The 23187-nt window shown below is 35.7% G+C and overlaps 2 protein-coding genes and 1 long non-coding RNA gene across 4 annotated transcripts in view; all 3 read left to right on the top strand.

The window, feature by feature from the left end:
• Nucleotides 1-2331: 2331 nt before the first annotated feature.
• LOC133578355 (uncharacterized) lies at nucleotides 2332-4769 on the top strand. Of its 2 annotated transcripts, XR_009811846.1 has the most exons (4): nucleotides 2332-2526; nucleotides 2904-3057; nucleotides 3182-3278; nucleotides 3802-4769. It is a non-coding gene; the product is annotated as an uncharacterized lncRNA (long non-coding RNA). The 2 variants fall into 2 exon arrangements; XR_009811845.2 differs by lacking the exon at nucleotides 2332-2526 and having other exon boundaries at nucleotides 2767-3057.
• A 1586-nt stretch (nucleotides 4770-6355) lies between these two features.
• On the top strand, nucleotides 6356-12154 carry fezf2 (FEZ family zinc finger 2). The gene is made up of 4 exons (XM_061932455.1): nucleotides 6356-7360; nucleotides 8483-8617; nucleotides 8703-8835; nucleotides 11773-12154. The coding sequence occupies exons 1-4, from the start codon at nucleotides 6638-6640 to the stop codon at nucleotides 12012-12014; spliced, it is 1233 nt and encodes a 410-aa protein (XP_061788439.1). The 5' UTR covers nucleotides 6356-6637; the 3' UTR covers nucleotides 12015-12154.
• A 6498-nt stretch (nucleotides 12155-18652) lies between these two features.
• ldlrad2 (low density lipoprotein receptor class A domain containing 2) overlaps nucleotides 18653-23187 on the top strand; it is a 72385-nt gene continuing 67850 nt past the window's right edge. The window contains exon 1 of the mRNA XM_061932651.1: nucleotides 18653-18723. The gene's annotated coding sequence lies outside the window, so the exon portion shown is untranslated. The remainder of the gene's footprint in view (nucleotides 18724-23187) is intronic.

The following is a 23187-nucleotide window of genomic DNA, read 5'->3' as shown; positions in this document are numbered from 1 at the left end:
AAATCAATGTATTTTTATTTTTAGAGTTTTTGAGTTATCTCTAAGTAAAAAGTGTGAATATTTTCGTAACTTAATTTTTTATGTGATAAAATTAATTTTATTGGACTTCCAACATAAATTGATTTAGCAAAACTCAGTTCAAAGGTTTATATCAGACCTAAAACGTCAGGACCCGCCCACCTGCATGCGGCTGTGGAAGAACAAGCCCAGACGCGTTTCTTCACGGAGCCAAAGGAAAACACTTTACCGAACTCATGTAAGTAACAATTTATATTGTTAAAAGTCAGTATTTGCCAGGATTTAAATGTATACATTTTCAAAAGCATGGTTCAATGTTATATTTAGTTTACTACTTTTCCCGCCGACCGCCATTTCGAATGTGCTCTTACCTCCAACAGCTCATTAACTTCAACCAAACATTGTTTATAGCTGTGAAGTTTATAATTAGCGTTTTCTTTGCGTGGTAGTTTAATATTTTATTCTTCAGTTTATAAGCAGCCACATTAAAGCTGCTTAACTAGCTTGCATTCAAAGTTGCTAGCAGCTAGCTAGGTACTAGAGATGCGCGGTTTGCGGACACAACCGCGGAGTCCGCGGATTATCCGCGGATCGGGCGGATGAAATTTAAAAAAATAAGATTTTATCCGCTCGCGGGTCGGGTCGGGCGGATTAATTAGATTTTTTTTTTTTTTTTTTTTTTTTTTTTTTTTTTTGCGGGTGGCAGTTAAACCAATTGGGAAATATATATACATAGTTAAATGTTGTTACCCACATACGAAAAACGAGCAGGCACCTGCAGCATATGCCACAACGAGAGAGATGGACACTTTTACGGAGCGGAGGGACGCCTCGCCGGGGTCCGGGACCGAGGCTCCTTCCCCCGAGAGGGCCCCACCGGGAGCCGTAGCTGAGGCGATCCGCGAGAAGGGCCCGACGCACGTCCAGGGTCACTACCGCGCCCACCGCACCGACACCCCGCCTCGTCCGCTTTCGCCGCGGCCGGCGTCACGCGCAGCAGGTAAGCAGCTTACCTGCCCGCCACCCCCGTGGCCGGGGGCTCGTAACATGGGTCACTCCGCGCGCTCCGCCCGCGCAGCTTACCTGCTTGCTCGCAAAATGATTATTAGCATTCAGACAGGTTAAAATGTTGCTAAAACCATCACTTTTCTATCAGTCACAGTGACTTTTCAAAACAAAAATATTACAGCAAAAATCATATGGGTTGATTGACATGTTTATTCTGTAAGCTAACTTCAATAGTTTGAAATTATTTTGACAGTTAATGCCAGTTATCCTGTCAACCTTTCACAAGACTTCAATTTGTTAATTGAAAGTATAAATAGTATAAACACTTTTAACAGTATGTCGTGCTGTGAAATACAGCCGACAGGATGGCGCACCAAACACAAAGCAAGGCCATGCTGCAGGAGAACAAAGGACTTCTTTCATTTAAGGTTTGTGATAAACCATCAAACTCATTCGTTAAAAGGACTCTATAGTAATATAAAGCGAATTTTTCTGGACATTATCATGCAAGAAAAGTTTATTTTTGGGATCGCGATCACCGCGTAATGATTTTTAAAGGTTGCATTACATTATTAACTGTCCCATGTGATCAGCCAGTGCGATTGGAAGTCCATGCTCAATTATTGCCTCCGTAAATAAAACTTCGGCATTTATCACATCCAAAGAATCTGTTTGGGCGACGAAAAACGTTGAAAGTTTTCCACTTGTATCGCTAGCAACGGCATTAGACTTGTGTTTTTTTGTCCCAACGTGGTCTTTTACATCACTAATTCCTCCGTGTCCGATCGAAAAATCTTGTCTGCACAAGGTGCAATTCGCGTAGTTTTCACCCTTTTTTTTTTTTTTTAATTAATATTAGATATATAACAACGGGCGGATGGCGGGCGGATGCAGTTCTGATCAAACGTTACATCGGGTGGATGGCGGATGGTTGACGACTTTCTGCCGCGGTTGCGGATGAAATAAATTGCCTATCCGCGCATCTCTACTAGGTACACTTGACAGAGCTATCTGAAGCCCCCTCAGACCTGCTGTCCATGCACACTCCTAGGCAAAACGCTACTCTTGTAAGAATTGTGTAAGTCTCAATCTCAACATCCCCCCCCCCCCCCCACCCCCCAAAAAAATCTCACCAGTAGTCACCATTTAAAGGGTAAATTTTCAAATTTTTCTTCCGTGGGGGCATGCCCTCGGACCCCCTACTGTTGCTAGGTTACCAACTTAGACCACCAGGGCTACAAAAAAATCTAGAGGAAATACTGCAAATGAGTATATTAGGGTGTAAAAAAAACAGATATAAAAGGGCTCTCATCAGGCTTATATATCCAAGAGGTTAGACATGAACCATAACTTGTCTTTTTTGTTCTCTCTCTCCAATGACAGATGGGATGGCCCTGTAAGTTGTGCAGCACTGTTGTACCAACCAAGAATGACATTTTAAAGCATTACAGACTGCACCATGGGACCTTTGGACACAGCCATTCCTTGCCTTGCATTCATGTAGGTTGCCCATGCTCTTATACATCCCTTTGCTCTCATCTGTCAAGATGCTAGACTTCTCCTCTCTGACACCACCGCCAGAGAGTCTAGCTCCACTCCCACCACGTTACTGGCCTTCTCTACCAACTTGTCCAGTCTGTTTGCGTCCCTCGCGCTCAGCCCGCTGCCCCAGCAGGCCATGGTGTACAAGAAGGCGCCTGCCACCACTGACTCGTAGAACATCTTCTATTCTATTCTATTCTATTCTATTATCATTCTATTTTTCCTGACCAAGTTTCCATTGTGACTTGGACATGACATACTAGACTCACTTTTTGCCTGAAAATGTATACTAATACCCTTAATATCAGTAATGGTCAACATTTGCTGTCTTACAGATTAATGAAGCGTTCCGAAGGTGCACTGCTGTTCCACTGGAATCAACATTTATGTCCCAACTGGACAGGTACACTCCAAAACTCCTGGAGCTCTTCAGTGCAAAAGAAGGAGTGACTGCAGCGCATCAAGAACTTGTTGATGGAACTGACACAGGTGGGTTAAAAGTGGTTTAAAAGTTTAAACTGAATCTGTAATCATGCTCTAATAACGGTATCACAGATTTGGAGTAAAATTGCCAACAAAATTAATTTATTAATTATTCTTCTCTTAACTCTAGGACCCAAGTGCCTCTGCAGTGAAGAAGAGAGATGTGACTGTGAGATGCCTCATAGAGTACATGGGAGAGAGTGGACAGGAGCTAATCTCTGACTACTGTAAGTATTGTTTAAAAGCAGGTTTGGATCAGTCTGATGTACAAGCTTAAATTGGGTTTACTTTTATGTGAACTGACTGAACCAGCAGTTGTCAGGTGGAGGTCCAGCATGCAGCTAGTTGGCAAGAGCCCCAGGATAGCCAATTAGCATAGCACCACAGAGTGATGCCTTTCTGTCTTGTGTTTCTGTTTGCCCTAAAAAAACAATGCAAACAAAAAATACTCCCCTTAAACAAGCATTAAAACATTTACTCATATATATAAAAACATATTACTGTTTGTTTTAATTTCTGGTGGTTCTATTCAGGTTTTTTATATGCAAATTAGAAATGCCAATAAAAAACATGTGGCTGGAAATGCATCTATTGTACCAAGTTTACTGTACAAGATCTCAAATTAGAATTCAAAAGTTTTCAAAATGGTCTTCACAAAAGTAATCATCTGAATTAAATCACACAACTTATATTACTGTAAATATGAAATTAGATGTTTGTTTTTTTAATGACTGTGTTTGTATCTCAAAGGGAACTGCAGAGACCACTGTTCATGAGGACCTGGAAATGAAGAATATGAGCATCTACATCTGTCGTGAGCCAAATGCAGTAGGAATCATCATTGAGGGAGTACCAGTCCTTACTCATCTTGGAAACCTGGCCAAAGCATGCTGCCTACTTCTGGGGTTGACGTATGCACTTAATCTTGAGTATCCATCCAAACTTACCAAAACATTTGAGGTGTTTCAAAGACTTTTTGTGGGACTTGACACACTGCGCCCAAAACCAACCCCCAAATTCATGACTCTCAAAAATAAGCTTCTAGCTTAGGCAGTGAGCCATGACTGTCAGCTTGCACTTTTGAACAGCCATTTTCTTGTGTCTGTTCAAAATCATTATACATTGTTCATTGAGTGGAATTCTTCAGAATGTTGTAAGGGTTTGTCCTGTTCAGGTTTTATACAAAGCTCCAGGTCATCGTTTCTGGTGTGTAAATTAAGTTTTTTTTATGTTTTATACACACTAAATTGCCCCACTGTGAAGCTCCAGCTGGTCAGAAGGAGGGATCTGTGAGTTTTTTAAGTTCAAATGTTTCAAAATATACACACTGAAAGACACTACAGTGAAGGTGTTCTGCTTGTGAATTGTTACAGAAGTACAGATAATCTTAATATTAAATTGTTTTAGCAAGAAACTATACTGTGAATGTTCTAAGTAAAACTTGAGATGCTGAGGTCATGCATTCTTTTATGCACTAAATACTGATGTTCTTGACTGTTAATACTGTCCAGCTTATTGACAGGTTTGGATATGGCTTGTGAAAATGTTTTAATATGCATACGGTTAAAAAAAGAAAACTACTGTGAAGGTGTTCTATACAGCACTTTAAAAAGTTGAGGTCATGCATTCTTGTATAATATGGATGTTGACTGTTCATACTGTCCAGCTCATTGCCACTGTTTTTATATGGTAATGATTTAATAAAGGTTGGAATTTGATATGTCTTGATTTTTTTATTATTATTATAAGTAATTATTTTAAGCAGTTTCCATTTTCAAAACAAAGAAAGGGTAAGTTGGTCAAAATTAATAAAATTGAGTACAAAAATTATTTTTTCATTTAAATGTTACTTATTTTAATTAAGTCTTGTGTGTTTAATATGCTGATGTTTTTTTACATTGATTTTACTCAATTTCTTGGCTTTTTCTGTAAACGCAACTTAATCTTTTTGCATAAATTGAAATGCATATTATTAAGTTCTATCCATCCATCCATTTTCTACCGCTTATTCCCTTTGGGGTCGCGGGGGGCGCTGGAGCCTATCTCAGCTACAATCGATTATTAAGTTCTACTTACTCAAAATACCAATTAGTTGACTAAACTAACAAAAATTGCTTGGAAAATGTTGCCTTATTTTTATTGAGTTAGATCTAGGCAACAGTTTTTACAGTGTAATTTAAGAAAACAGAAAATGCTATGTATAATTAATTTGGTCTTTTTCGGTAAGTGAAGTGAATTATATTTATATAGCGCTTTTCTCTAGTGACTCAAAGCGCTTTACATAGTGAAACCCAATATTTAAGTTACATTTAAACCAGTGTGGGTGTCACTGGGAGCAGGTGGGTAAAGTGTCTTGCCCAAGGACACAACGGCAGTGACTAGGATGGCGGAAGCGGGAATCGAACCTGGTATCCTCAAGTTGCTGGCACGGCCACTCTACAAACTGAGCTATGCCGCTCCAAAATATAAAGTAAAAAAAATAGAAATATACATAGTTTGTCATTACTGGCATATTACTTAAAATAACAGGCGGGTTGTTTATTTGCAGATAATGTCTTCAATTCTACAGTTTTATAAAGTATTTAAAAAAAATAGAACAATTACAGTAGAAATTTAGAGTAAATTAACCATAAAAATAGGATATGGTTTTTTTTACAGTGTATTCAAGGGCAACATTGCAATAAGAAACATATGTTTAATGTACCCTAATTTTTTTTTTGTTCATTTAAAGCAGCTAATAATGACATTTTTTGTGGTCCCCGTTATTTAGAAAAGTACCGAAAAGTACCAAAATATTGGTACCGGGACAACACACACCGAGCACCCACTGGCAGAAATGTAGATCAGCGCCTATGATGTGAGGTGGACTCGCAGTACAATTTGTCTGCTCAACTTCAAGTTCTCAAATGGCCTTCAAAGAGTGAAAGGCGCTCCTGATTGTCGCAGAATTCTTTTCATGTTCCTTCTGCTCCTTTTTTCTTTGCTTCAATGCTTCCTCCATGTGTGCGGGGAGAGCAGCTTCAAGCAGCGCTTCAGTGAACCAAAGTGAAAGAAGGTGGGGGGAAGAGAAGAGGGGGGGGGAGGAGCAGGTGGACTTTCTGGAATGTTTATAAAAGTGCGGAATGACGTCACATGGTTATACTAATACATCATATGCATCATTATGTTGGTTCGGAGCAGGTTGATGTGCTCCAGTGTGAGCAGGGGCGGTGCTAACGTCAAGATGACACGCGGAGCTTTTTTTTTTTTTTTTTTTTTTTTTTTTTTTTTTTTTTTGTGTGTGTGTGTGTGTGTGTCACACCCATGAAGCATTAAAGTCCTTCAACTTAAAGCGTTTTCTCCACCAGACCTTTGCAGCGTTTAGTCTTCTGCAGGTCCCGGTCCAACTTAGTCCTAGTCCTGGTCCTGCTCAGTAGCCATTAATGAAGCATTAATCCTCCCCCGTGGATGCCATTGTTGTCTTTTTCAATGCAAACGCCTGCGAGGGGTTCCTATTAAACTGATGTGTCCTCCCGTCTGTCCTGCGGGGACTTGGAGACTCTGAAAGAAGTTGGAAGGAGCGAGTCTGACATCTTTGGGCTGCGAAATGTCCCGTTCCGGACCCGTGGACGCGGTCATGTCCTGCGCTCGCAGCGGCCCCTCCGCGGCCCCCAAGACCCTCGCCTTCTCCATAGACCGGATCATGTCCAAGGGCTCGGAAGGCGCGGAGGAGAAGAAACTGCTCGGGTTCTGCTCTCCGATTCCCTGCATGATCCCGCTGCAGCCTTTCGGCTACGACTTCCAGGCCAAGGCCCTGATGAACTATTCGGAACTGTGGCGGTCCAGTTTCAGGGGCGGCGCGGCGTGCAAGAGCAGCTGCTGCGTGTGCGCAAAAGCGCACGACTCCGGAGCCAAGCAGCCGCTTTTGGCGCCTGGAAGCCGGCTGGTCAAACCGCAGGTCATCCATCAGAGCCTGGCGGTACCGAGCGGCTCTTTCTACTATCTCAACTACCTGGACCCGGCCTACGCCCAGTCGGACCTGCTGGGGGGACACTGGTTGTCCAGCCCGCACGCCCAGGCCTCCATCTCGGCCCAGCACAGACTTTTAGTCCTGGACGGGACCAAGGTGCCCGCGGGCGGCCTGCACGGGGCGGACAAGGCGCCCACAGCCCAGTACCCCCACAAGGAGCATCTCCCCGGGAAACTGGACCACATCGTCAAGGAGAACCAGGCCGACAAGAACTGTTTCAAGAACCCCAACAAAGTTTGCAGCAACGGCGGTGCCGGAGACGCAAAACCCAAAAACTTCACTTGCGAAGTCTGCGGAAAGGTAATTCATGATTTGAACATATTACAGAAACACACAAGATGATGCACTTTTTGGTAATAGATGCATTAAATATGTCATACTATTAAAACACCTTCATGCACACCACCATATAAAACACACATGCAATACACATGAATATTACTTAAAAAAATACACATTCATTTAAAACACATATTCATCATTACATCTATACACCCAATTAAAAACATGCATGTTATATAAAATATATACATGAATATTATAACAACACACATATAATAAACAGCATGAACATTTATTAAAAACACAAATGCATGCATGTAAAAAAAAAAATCTATAAACATAAATATTATCAAAATTGCAACGTGTATATAATTTAAAAAAATGCATTACATAGATATATAATACAATATACATTCCTATATCATTAAAAACACATATAATACACGTGTATATTAATTAAAAAAACATGTCGTGCAACAAACATAACATACATAATAAAAACAAATATTCATACACATGGAAATGAATCAAAACATACATGTAATACACGCAAATATATTAAAAACACATGTGGTACACATGTTTATAATATAAAATGTATATTATTAAAACACAGACATGACTGTCATCAGAACACACTTTAGACGTGGCTATTAAACAAACGTGAATATTATAAAAGCACATATATAACATGCACAATTTCACAAATGCACATACAATATGATATTAAACGAACATGTGATACACATGGATTGAAACATATATATATATACACACAATATGCATACACAATGTATATATATATATATATACACACACACAATACACAACACTATACAATTAAAAATACACACATAATAGATGTCAATATAATATAAAACAAACATGTAATGCATATGACTATGATAAATAGCTTATACATATATACTAAAAAATACAACTGTGATGAACATGAATTATATATATATATATATATATATATATATATATATATATATAATTTAAAATACAACGAACATTTGCTGCGTATAATATAATAAATAACATATGGAAATGATTATAAATGTGCAGAAAACATGTGCTAATGAAGTGTGATGAAATGTAAGTAAAAGTTGTGTGTGATTGTGTGTAATTGTTCAGGTTTTTAACGCTCACTACAATCTGACCAGACACATGCCGGTACACACCGGAGCGCGGCCGTTCGTGTGTAAAGTGTGCGGGAAAGGATTCCGACAGGCCAGCACTTTGTGTAGACACAAAATCATCCACACACAGGTGACACACACTCTTTTCTCCACCTGACCATTGTGTATTTATCATGTGCACATATTCACAGTCGATGTATTATTCTGCGTTGAAGGAGAAACCTCATAAATGCAACCAGTGTGGGAAAGCTTTCAACAGAAGTTCGACTCTCAACACGCACGTGCGAATCCACGCAGGATACAAACCTTTCGTCTGCGAGTTCTGTGGAAAAGGATTTCATCAGAAAGGTGAATATGATTTTTTCCCCCCCATATACTTTTGTCGCTTTTTGTGAAATCTGGCCTCCAAAAATAATGATATCAATGACAAGAAATAATAATTTAAACGACATAATGACATAAGGATATAAGAATGAAAATTACATGTTGAAAAAAGTATGTAAAATAATATAACAACGAAATAGCATGCTGGAAAATGATATAAGAATGACAATAACATGTTGGAAAACATAGGAATTAATAAATAATAATAATATAACAACGAAATAAGATGTTGGAAAAATATTATACAGGAATGAATTATTAACATGTTGGAAAAGCAAAATAAATACTGTAAAAATAAAATAACATGTCTGAAAAAATTATACTATAGGAATTAAATATTATGTTGGAAAATGATATATAATGATATAAGAATGAAATAACATGCTGGAAAAATAATGTAAAATGTTATGAGAATAAAAATAACATGTTAGAAAATAATCTAAAATAATATACAAATAGCCTCACCTGTTGAAAAAATGATCCAAACAAATCAAAAAGTTAAATCAACTGTTGAAAAAGATGATCCAAAATAATATAAAAATGAAATAACATGTTGTAAAATTATCCAAAATAATATTAAAATCAAATCAAATGTTGAAAATACGATCTAAAATATGATTTAAATGATTTAAAAATCTCAAAGTGAAATAACTTGTTGAAAATTGATTTAAAATGATCCTTGTTAAAAGATTATCTGAAGTAATATACAAATAAAATAACATGTTGGAGAATGATCTGATATAATACGAAAAATTAAATAACACAGTATTGGTTTGTTTTCGATGTTTTTTGTATTTTCTCTTCTTCAAAGTTTATAACTTTAAAAAAGCGGGGGAAAAAATTCATATTTAAAGTTTAAAGCATATGTTCTGCTTCCAACGTGTGCTTACGTACATTAAATATGAATATGACTTTAAATTATGAATATGACAACATTGAAATATAACTGAAATATAAATATGACGACAGTAAAGTATGATCAGTGGCGTTATTAATGTGCTGCATATGCTGAGAGGAAGTATAAATATTATAACATGGCACATTAAAACGGTCCATTTCCCTCAACACAATGTTGTGGGTCAGCAGTGAGACCAACAAAGTTTGATTTTGACAAAGTTTGACAACTTCTTGACTGCAACACAAAACTAACACTTCAATCAACACAACTCACTTTTACTTTCGCTTTGTCATATTACACTATTAACACTAATACTACTATGAATATTACACTAATAATACTATAGATTTTATACTGACACTGTTTAAATATTACACTAATATTAAAAATATTACACTAATACTACTATAAATATTACATTAATATTAAAAATATTACACTAATACCACTATAAATATTACACCAATACAACTATAAATATTACACTCTAGTAAAAAAATTTAACTAGTCATTTCAATGCCTACAATTTTTTTTATTACATTGACACTATGAATAATACATTAATACTAAAAATAGTGCACTAATAATACTATAAATATTACAAATATATATCTATATACATTACACTAATATTAAAATTATGACACCAATAATACTTTAAATATTACACTAATATTAAAAATATTACACTAATACCACTATAGTTATTACATTAGTACTAAAAAAATATTACACAAATCCTATAAATATTACACTAATACCATCAAAAATACTACACTAATCCTATAAATATAACACTAATACTAAAAATAGTACACTAATCTTCACTTTCAAATGTGTTTTTCTGACTTAGAAGCTTTGCTTATTAACATAAATATGTTTCTATTAATGCATTGTTTTTGATGCCATTTTTTAAATCAGAATTGTGTAATAAAATATAGTTACATATTGAGTGGCCGATAATGACATTTCCTATTAATATTAGTTTTCATTTCAAATTATTCCACTGTGTTATTATCATGTATGTAAACACACTTACTTTAAATTGAGTTTAAAGTTGACCAGACACACACACACACACACACACACACACACACACACACACACACACACACACACTCACACGCACACACACATATATATATATATATATATATATATATATATATATATATATATATATATATATATATATATATATATATATATATATATATGCTCCAGCACCCCAAATGGGACAAGCGGTAGAAATGGATGGATGGATGGATATATATATATATATATATATATATATATATATATATATATATATATATATATATATATATATATATATATATATATATATATATATATATATATATCACTATACAACTAAAAATACACACATAATAGATGTCAATATAATATAAAACAAACATGTAATGCATATGACTATGATAAATAGCTTATACATATATACTAAAAAATACAACTGTGATAAACATGAATTATATATATATATATATATATATATATATATATATATATATATATATATATATATATATATATATATATATATATATAATATATATATATATATATATAATATATATATATATATATATAATATATATATATATATATATATATATATAATATATATATATATATATATATATTATCATCTTTAAAATAATTAATAATGATTTCACATTTATGAATACATTAAATTAGTTATGAAAAAAAGTTTTCTATGACTAATTTCAAAGTAAGAAGTAAAGTAATTAGTCAAATATAATGAATACTATAGTAAGTTACGATGTTACAGTCAGAATGGAGTACTATGATGCATATGATGGTAAAGTAAGGTGATGCTGATGACGTCAGAGAAGTACAGTAAAAAGTGAAACATGATGACTTGATGATGAATACCTTGGTGATGACATCAAGGGACTACAACATGTCGACCACTTTGTGATGACGTATTGTACAGTAAAGATGACGTGTGTGGTTGCTAGGTAACTACAAGAACCACAAGTTGACGCACAGCGGAGAGAAGCAGTACAAATGTTCCATCTGCAACAAAGCGTTCCACCAGATCTACAACCTGACGTTCCACATGCACACGCACAACGACAAGAAGCCCTTCACCTGTCTCACCTGTGGAAAAGGCTTCTGTCGCAACTTCGACCTAAAGAAGCACGTCCGTAAACTCCATGACAACATCTTGTCTTCTTCCAGCAGACAAGAAACATTATAAAAACATTATTATTATTATTATTATTATTAGTACAGTATCTCACACTCACCCTTTGCTGCCTGCTATTCGTGTACGTCAAATATTTAAGATGTCAATAACGTCTTCATAACTTATCACCATAACTATGAATGTTGGTTGATTCCAAAATAAAACTTGTTTATTACAACAAATGTTTCTGCTTTTTTTTTTTTTACTCGCAAACTATCTTCAAATGACAAATCAATGCAATATAATATCAGTACTCTTTTATACTATATAGCTCATTACATTTATACAAATACTGCATATTATAGGAAGTCGTATTTGTATATATCTTTTTTGTCATCGTGAAAAAGTAAAGTGTTGTACACAATATTACAGTGTAGTACTTTTACTGTGTGAAGTATTACACTGTAGTACTTGTTCTGGATGAAGTACTATGGTGTAGTAATTGTACTGTGTGAAGTACCACACTGTAGTACTTTTACTGTATGAAGACTTACACTGTAGTACTTTTACTGTGCGAAGTATCGCACTGTAGCGGTTGCACTGTATGAAGTACTACTTACTAGTACTTTTACTGCGTGAAGTATTACACTGTAGTACTTTTACTGTGCAAAGTATCACACTGTAGCGCTTGCACTGTATGCAGTACTACTTACTAGTACTTGTACTGCGTGAAGTATTACACTGTAGTACTTTAACTGTGTGAAGTATAACACTGTAGTACTTGTTCTGGATGAAGTACTACAGTGTAGTAATTGTACTGTGTGAAGTACCACATTGTAGTACTTTTACTGTATGAAGACTTACACTGTAGTACTTTTACTGTATGAAGACTTTCACTGTAGTACTTTTACTGTGCGAAGTATCGCACTGTAGCGGTTGCACTGTATGAAGTACTACTTACTAGTACTTTTACTGCGTGAAGTACTACACTGTAGTACTTTTACTGTGCAAAGTATCACACTGTAGCGCTTGCACTGTATGCAGTACTACTTACTAGTACTTTTACTGTGTGAAGTATTACACTGTAGTACTTTAACTGTGTGAAGTATAACACTGTAGTACTTGTTCTGGATGAAGTACTACAGTGTAGTAATTGTACTGTGTGGAGTACCACATTGTAGTATTTTTACTGTATGAAGACTTACACTGTAGTAGTTTTACTGTATGAAGACTTACACTGTAGTACTTTTACTGTATGAAGACTTTCACTGTAGTGCTTTTACTGTGCAAAGTATCACACTGTAGCGGTTGCACTGTATGAAGTACTACTTACTAGTACTTTTACTGCGTGAAGTATTACACTGTAGTACTTTTACTGTGCAAAGTATCACACCGTAGCGCTTGCACTGTATGAAGTACTACTTACTAGTACTTTTACTGCGTGAAGTATTACTCTGTAGTACTTTAACTGTGTGAAATATAACACTGTAGTACTTGTTCTGGATGAAGTACTGCAGTGTAGTAATTGTACAGTGTGAAGTACCACATTGTAGTACTTTTACTGTATGAAGACTTACACTGTAGTACTTTTACTGTATGAAGACTTTCACTGTAGTGCTTTTACTGTGCAAAGTATCACACTGTAGCGGTTGCACTGTATGAAGTACTACTTACTAGTACTTTTACTGCGTGAAGTATTACACTGTAGTACTTTTACTGTGCAAAGTATCACACCGTAGCGCTTGCACTGTATGAAGTACTACTTACTAGTACTTTTACTGCGTGAAGTATTACACTGTAGTACTTTAACTGTGTGATGTATTAGACTGTAGTACTTGTTCTGGATGAAGTACTACAGTGTAGTAATTGTACTGTGTGAAGTACCACACTGTAGTACTTTTACTCTATGAAGACTCACACTGTAGTACTTGTACAGGGTGAAGTATTACACTGTAGTACATTTACTGTGCGAAGTATCACACTGTAGCGCTTGCACTGTATATAGTAGTACTTACGAGTACTTTTACTGCGTGAAGTATTAACTGTAGTACCTGTTCTGGATGAAGTACTACAGTGTAGTAATTGTACTGTGTGAAGTACCACACTGTAGTTCTTTAACTGTGTGAAGACTTACACTGTAGTACTTGTACAGTGTGAAGTATTACACTGTAGTACTTTTACTGTGCGAAGTATCACACTGTAGCGGTTGCACTGTATATAGTACTACTTATGAGTACTTTTACTGTATGAAGTATTACACTGTATTACTTTACTCTGTGAAGTACTGTGTGAAATATTACACGTTAGTACTTGTAGTGTTTAGTACAGTGAAGTACGTCTGTAGATGTGTGAAGAATTACAGTGTAGTAATTGTACTGTGTGAAGTACCACGCTGTAGTACTTTTACTTTATTAAGACTTACACTGTAGTACTTGTACAGGGTGAAATATTACACTGTAGTACTTTTACTGTGTGAAGTATCACACTGTAGCGCTTGCACTGTATGAAGTACTAGTTTATAGTACTTTTACTGCGTGAAGTATTACACTGTAGTACTTTAACTGTGTGAAGTATTAAACTGTAGTACTTGTTCCGGATGAAGTACTACAGTGTAGTAAATGTACTGTATGAAGTACCACACTGTAGTACTTGTATTGTGTGAAGACTTAGACTGTAGTACTTGTACAGTGTGAAGTATTACACTGTAGTACCTTTACTGTGCGAAGTATCACACTGTAGTGCTTGCACTGTACATAGTACTACTTACGAGTACTTTTACTGTATGAAGTATTACACTGCATTACTTTACTCTGTGAAGTACTGTGTGAAATATTACACGGTAGTACTTGTAGTGTTTAGTACAGTGTAGTACGTCTGTAGATGTGTGAAGTATTACAGTGTAGTAATTGTACTGTGTGAAGTACCACCCTGTAGTACTTTTACTGTATGAAGACTTACACTGTAGTACTTGTACAGTGTGAAGTATTACACTGTAGTACTTTTACTGTGCAAAGTACCACACTGTAGCACTTGCACTGTATGAAGTACTACTTACTAGTACTTTTACTGTGTGAAGTATTACACTGTAGTACTTTAACTGTGTGAAGTATTACACTGTAGTACATGTTCTGGATGAAGTACCAAAGTGTAGTAATTGTACTGTGTGAAGTACCACACTATAGTACTTTTACTGTATGAAGACTTACATTGTAGTACTTGTACAGTGTGAAATATTACACTGTAGTACTTTTACTGTGCAAAGTATCACACTGCAGCGCTTGCACCGTATGAATTACTACTTACTAGTACTTTTACTGTGTGAAGTATTATACTGTAGTACTTTAACTGTGTGAAGTATTACACTGTAGTACCTTTACTGTGTGAAGTATTACACTGTCACACTTGCACAGTGTGAAGTATTACACTGTATTACTTTACTCTGTGAAGTACTGTGTGAAATATTACACGGTGGTACTTGTAGCGTTTAGTACAGTGTAGTACTTCTGTAGATGTGTGAAGTATTACAGTGCAGTACTTGTAGTTGTGTGAAGTATTACCCTGCAGTACATGTACTATATGAAGTATTATAGTGTAGTACCTTTGCTGTGTAACATTGTAGTACTTATGTAGAAGTGAAGTATTACAGTGTAGTACTTGTACTGTGTGAAGTATTACAGTGTATTACTTCTGTAGATGCATCAAGTATTTGAAAGAGAAGATGTTAATATTGTTGCAAATGACGATTAATAACAATCAGAGCCCTGTAAAGAAAAATGACCCCAAAAATACATTTTTTATTAAAATCAGATAAACGATCTCTGGAGAAGGCGAATCTCATCTTCATCATTACCTTCATCAACATCTTTATCCACTTCATCTTCATCATCATCATCATCCTCTTCATCATAATCGTCCTTCTGCTGCTTGGCTAATGAGCACTAAGGCAGCAGATCCTCATGTGTACTCAAGTTAAATGAAGCTGAGTTATTCTGTGCACGCCTGCAGGAACAATATTACAATATTATTTCTGCACTCATTCTGCCCAACACTTCATGCGTGCTCCTCAATGGAGATGCTTGCATTAACATGATTATTAATAATCATATCTCAGCACTTACATCTTACACAACCTTCCAAGTTAAATACTTCAAACCTCAAACATGATAAACCTAAATTACATCCGCACCGAAAAGAAATGTTACATATACTACAGAATATCCCACTATAGTACTATAAATATTACACTAATACTAAAGTAAAAAATATCACAGTAATACTATAAATATCACACTAATACTATAAACATCACACTAATACTAAAGTACAAAATATCACACTAATACAAAATATTACACTAATATTATACTATTAAATAAAGTACAAGATATTACACAACTCGTGTGAATATTACTCTACCACTATAGTAAATAATACAACATATCACTCTAATACTATAAATGTTACTTAACTGCTTGTACGAAAAAGTACAAAATATCACACTAAAACTATATATATTACACTATAGCACAAAATATCCCACTTATTCTATAAATATTACGCTATTACCAAAGTACAAAATATCACACTCGTACGATAGATATAATACTAATACTGAATACTAAATTGTACAAAATATTACACTAATACTATAAATATAACAGTAATTCTATACTATTGCATGTAGTACAAAATATTACATTAATGGTATACATTTTACACTAATACTATACTACTACATATAGTACAAAATATTACACTTTATAAATATCACACTATTACTATACTATTAATTATGGTTCAACATATTGCACTAATACTATAAATATTACTCTACCACTATAGTACACAATATCACACTGATACTATAAATGTTACTAAACTACTTTTACGAAAAAGTACAAAATATCACACTAAAACTATATATATTACACTATAGCACAAAATATCCCACTTATACTATAAATATTACGCTAATACCAAAGTACAAAATATCACACTCGTACGATAGATATAATACTAATACTGAATACTAAATTGTACAAAATATTACACTAATACTATAAATATAACAGTAATTCTATACTATTGCATGTAGTACAAAATATTACATTAATGGTATACATTTTACACTAATACTATACTACTACATATAGTACAACATATTACACTTTATAAATATCACACTATTACTATACTATTAATTATGGTTCAACATATTGCACTAATACTATAAATATTACTCTACCACTATAGTACACAATATCACACTGATACTATAAATGTTACTAAACTACTTTTACGAAAAAGTACAAAATATCACACTAAAACTATATATATTACACTATAGCACAAAATATCCCACTAATACTATAAATATGACGCTAATACTAAAGTACAAAAAATCACACTCGTACGATAGATATAACACTAATACTACTGAATACTAAATTGTACAAAATATTACACTAATACTATAAATATAACAGTAATTATATACTATTGCATGTAGTACAAAATATTACATTAATGGTATACATTTTACACTAATACTATACTATTACAAATAGTACAAAATATTACACTTTATAAATATTACACTATTACTATACTATTATGGTTCAACATATTGCACTCATACTATAAATATTACACAACTACTACAGTACACAATATCACACTGATACTATAGTTTTACATATATTGCACTAATACTATCAATATCACACTAATACTATACTATTACATATAGTACAAAATGTTGCACTAATACTATACATATTACACTAACTATACTATACCGCACAGTATATCACACTAATACTATAACTATTACACACTAATACCATAAATATTACACTAATACTATAACATTACACTGATACCAAAATATTACACAAATACTATACATATGAAACTCTTACACTAATACTTATACAAATAATATAAACATTACACTACCATATGACACTCATTCTAAAATATTAAACATCAAACTATCCTCATTAATATAACACCAATACTATAATATTATGCTAATACTATGGATATTACACTATTACACTAATATTATACTATTAGTAAAAAAAATATATACTGACACTAACATATTACACTATTACTAAAATATATTATAAATATTTACACGTCATTTTTTCTTACAGTAATGACAATTATTATAACACCATCATTATTATGTTTTAAGAAAATATTAATTAAAGACTCGATAAAGACATGATTAAACATGAACAATAAGTAATTATCATAATATTAGTATTGCTATACCTTTTAAAGTACTTATATTTATTATAATAAAATGATTCTGTTTTTTTTTTCTCAGGCGATCAGTTTTGAGATTAGGTTAAAATTTGTATTATTAAAAATAATAATAATATAATGTCTTGCACTTTTATTAAAAACGCATGCTCAATCGCACACGAAGCAGGGTGTGTGTGTGCGTGTGTGTGTGCGTGTGTGTGTGCGTGTGTGTGCGTGTGTTGAAGGCCGCAGGCTGTGTGTGCAGAAGAAAGGCTTGCAGTAAACAAGATGAAGGTTGCAGGTTGTTCTTTTCACTTCCAACATCATCATCGTCATCTTCATCATCATCATCATCATCATCATCACCAACACAAACACGTCACTGACCGACCGGCACTTTAATGAGTGCGCGCGCACGCACTGGCGGGGGAGCGCGCGCGCGTTAATCAGCTGTCAACAAGATGAGGACATCTTTGTGAGGATCTCCGGGATCTCCAGGGATTGATGCCATTGAAGGAGCACAAAGGTTTGCTTTGAGAGGAGGAGAAAGAGATTGAATTGATTGTAAACGAGAGATTAGCTGCAGCTGAGAAAAGCAGCAATTAAATGTTAACTGACATCACTTTCACTTTAGCACACATCAAATTCCAATTCAAGCCTTCTAAAGACCGCTTTGTTCAGTGTGCGCGCGTGCGCGTGCGCGTGCGTGCGTGCGTGTGCGCCTGCGTACGTGCTCGTGGATGTGTGTGTGTGTGGGGGGGGGGGGGGGGGACACTTGTGTCACTACACATTACTACAGGAACACACACAACATGTGCCATTTAAACATATCATTTATTTATTTATATCTTAATGTTCGTTATAGAGACTTTTAAATCAAGTGAATTTAGTTTGACATTTTTAAACTCGGTAACACTTTAGTATGGGAAACATATTCACCATTAATTAGTTGCTTATTGACATGCAATTAATTAATTAATTAGTCATTATTAAGTACTTATTAATGCTTTGTTCTGGATGGTCTTATTATACAACCAGTAAGCCATTAACTAAGAGTCTTCCCTAAATTACCTCAGAATTATTGCTTATTAGTAACCCCAACCCTAACCCTAACCCCTTTATGTTCCCCTTGTGTCCAAATAACTCTAAATTAAGTCTTTGTTACTTAGAATATGTTCCCCATACTAAAGTGTTACCTCAAACTCTTCTGGGATCATGAAATAAATCCGTCCTTTATTCAATAATTTTAAATGACTTCTTGTGTTTGATTAACTCATTGTGTACTATTGATTGATTGAAATAGTACATCATTTGTTTCATTCTGATAACATGACTGATTGAGAAGCACATTATCAAAGATAACACTGAAATGTAAAACAATGGTCTTTTGCTCTGTCCCAAGCGTCTTCTTCATGTTCTTCAGGACAAAGAGCCTGCAGTACTCTTTGGAGGTTTTATTAATTGGAGGTTTTATTAACGAGAAAACTCTTCACTCCTAAACTCTAGTCCTGCTTTTGGTGATGAGCAAATGAAAGAAGTCAAGGTGCAACATTTAAATAAATTACGTTTGAAGATCGAAAACTTTTCTTTCTGCTGGTGTAAAGGAAATGACAATAACTAATAATAACTGGAAGCAAATTCCTTACATGTCCAAAATGAACCATTCATTCATTCATTCATTCATTCATTCATTCAATCAATCAATCAATCAATCTTTATTTATATAGCCCTAAATCACAAGTGTCTCAAAGGGCTGCACAAGCCACAACGACATCCTCGGTACAAAGCCCACATACGGGCAAGGAAAAACTCACCCCAGTGGGACGTCGATGTGAATGACTAACCCCCCCCCCTCTAGGGGAGACCGAAAGCAATGGATGTCGAGTGGGTCTGACATAATATTGTGAGAGTCCAGTCCATAGTGGATCCAACATAATAGTAAGAGTCCAGTCCATAGTGGGGCCAGCAGGACACCATCCCGAGCGGAGACGGGTCAGCAGCGCAGAGATGTTCCCAGCCGATGCACAGGCGAGCGGTCCACCCCGGGTCCCGACTCTGGACAGCCAGCACTTCATCCATGGCCACCGGACCTGTGCCCCCCCCCCCCTCAAGGAAAAGGGGAGCAGAGGAGAAAAGAAAAGAAACGGCAGATCAACTGGTCTAACAGGGGGGCTATTTAAAGGCTAGAGTATACAAATGAGTTTTAAGATGGGACTTAAATGCTTCTACTGAGGTAGCATCTCTAACTGTTACCGGGAGGGCATTCCATAGTACTGGAGCCCGAATAGAAAACGCTCTATAGCCCGCAGACTTTTTTTGGGCTCTGGGAATCACTAATAAGCCGGAGTTCTTTGAACGCAGATTTCTTGCCGGGACATATGGTACAATGCAATCGACAAGACCGTGTAGTATTTTATACGTAAGTAGTAAAACCTTAAAGTCACATCTTAAGTGCACAGGAAGCCAGTGCAGGTGAGCCAGTATAGGCGTAATATGATCAAACTTTCTTGTTCTTGTCAAAAGTCTAGCAGCCACATTTTGTACCAACTGTAATTTTTTAATGCTAGACATAGGGAGACCCGAAAATAATACGTTACAGTAGTCGAGACGAGACGTAACGAACGCATGAATAATGATCTCAGCGTCGCTAGTGGATAAAATAGAACGAATTTTAGCGATATTACGGAGATGAAAGAAGGCCGTTTTAGTAACACTCTTAATGTGTGATTCAAAGGAGAGAGTTGGGTCGAAGATAATACCCAGATTCTTTACTGATTCGCCTTTTGTAATTGTTTGGTTGTCAAATGTTAAGGTGGTATTATTAAATAAATGTCGGTGTTTAGCAGGACCGATAATCAGCATTTCCGTTTTCTTGGCGTTGAGTTGCAAGAAGTTAGCGGACATCCATTGTTTAATTTCATTAAGACACACCTCCAGCTGACTACAATCCGGCGTGTTGGTCAGCTTTAGGGGCATGTAGAGTTGGGTGTCATCAGCATAACAATGAAAGCTAACACCGTATTTGCGTATGATGTCGCCTAGCGGCAGCATGTAAATACTAAAGAGTGCAGGGCCAAGAACCGAACCCTGAGGAACTCCGCACGTTACCTTAACATAATCCGAGGTCACATTATTATGGGAGACGCATTGCATCCTGTCAGTAAGATAAGAGTTAAACCACGACAAAGCTAAGTCTGACATACCAATACGTGTTTTGATACGCTCTAATAAAATATTATGATCGACGGTATCGAAAGCAGCGCAGTCATTTGTCACTGTTACTAAGTCAACCATCAAAGTCAATCAATCAAAGTGTATTTATATGGCCCTTAATCACAAGTGTCTCAAAGGGCTGCACAAGCCCCTCCAAACCTTGAAGGGGACCACAGATGTGGGGACCCGGGACCCCCCCCCTCCCATGGGCGACCGGTGCAATGGACGTCCAGTGGATCATGAACCATGACTCTTTGTCATGGCATCACAATAAAAGCACTTTCTGGTCAAGATCGACCCATGGACAACTGAACAAGTGGACAAAGTACTTTTTGCTAAGAACCGACTTAAGAAACAAACAAATTAACAATCACATTTTGTTCCACCTTCATCTGTCTCTCAGTACAGACCACACACTTTATACGCACCAAGCTACTTGATCATGTAAATGTACATGCACATGATGATGTACATCACCGTGTGCATGAAAGTGTTCATGATCATGTACTTGAGGCTGTACAAGCTGATGTAAATGATGATGTACACGAGGAGGCACATGATGATGTACAATAAGCTGTGCAAGACGATAAACATGAGGATGTACATGATGATGTACATTAAGCTGTGCAAGATGATAAACACGAGGATGCACATGATGATACACATTAAGCTGTGCAAGACGATAAACATGAGGATGTGCATGAGGGTGTACATTAAGCTGTGCAAGATGATAAACATGAGGATGCACATGATGATGCACATTAAGCTGTGCAAGATGATAATAACGAGGATGCACATGATGATGCACATTAAGCTGTGCAAGATGATAATAACGAGGATGCACATGATGATGCACATTAAGCTGTGCAAGATGATACATGTGAGGATGCACATGATGATGCACATTAAGCTGTGCAAGATGATACATATGAGGATGCACATGATGATGCACATTAAGCTGTGCAAGATGATACATATGAGGATGCACATGATGATGCACATTAAGCTGTGCAAGATGATAAACATGAGGATGCACATGATGATGCACATTAAGCTGTGCAAGATGATAAACATGAGGATGTACATGATGATGTACATTAAGCTGTTCATGATGATGTACATGATGATATACATGAAGATGTACGTGATGATGTGTATTAGGTGTGCAAGATGAAGTACAAGATGATGCATATGAGGACGTACATTGAGCTGTTCATGATGATGTACATTAGAATGTGCATGATGATGTACATTGAAATGCTCATTAATAGATGCACATGAGATGAACTGTAGGATGCACATGAGGATGTACATGATAGCGTAAATGGGGATTAACATGATGATGTATATGACGACGCAAATGAGGATTTACATGATGATCTACATTAGGCTGTTCAGGATGATGTACGTGATGATATACATGAGGATGTACGTGATTATGTACATTCAGGTGTTCAAGATGATGAGCAAGATGATGCATATGAGGATGTACATTAAGCTGTTCATGATGATGTGCATTAAGCTGTTCATGATTATGTACATTAAGATGCTCATTAATAAATGTACATGGGATGAATTGTAGGATGTACATGAGGATGTGCATGATGATGTAGATGAGGATTTACATGACGTACATGAGGATGTACATGATGACATAAATGAGGATTTACATGATGATTTACATGAGGATGTATATGATGACGTGAATAAATATTTACTTTATGATGTTCATGATGATGTACATGAGGATGAACACAATGGCGTACATGATGGTGTA

The sequence above is a fragment of the Nerophis lumbriciformis genome, linkage group LG38 (genome assembly GCF_033978685.3).
Source record: "Nerophis lumbriciformis linkage group LG38, RoL_Nlum_v2.1, whole genome shotgun sequence".
NCBI lineage: Eukaryota > Metazoa > Chordata > Actinopteri > Syngnathiformes > Syngnathidae > Nerophis > Nerophis lumbriciformis.
This window is presented reverse-complemented; position numbering and strand designations above follow the sequence as displayed.

Bases quoted from the DNA above. Each gene is read 5' to 3' on its own strand.
- fezf2 (XM_061932455.1), top strand. From the start codon at position 6,638: ATGTCCCGTTCCGGACCCGTGGACGCGGTCATGTCCTGCGCTCGCAGC. The intron at 8,618-8,702 runs GTGACACACACT...TCTGCGTTGAAG, and splicing joins ACAAAATCATCCACACACAG to GAGAAACCTCATAAATGCAA. The intron at 8,836-11,772 runs GTGAATATGATT...TGTGGTTGCTAG, and splicing joins AAAAGGATTTCATCAGAAAG to GTAACTACAAGAACCACAAG.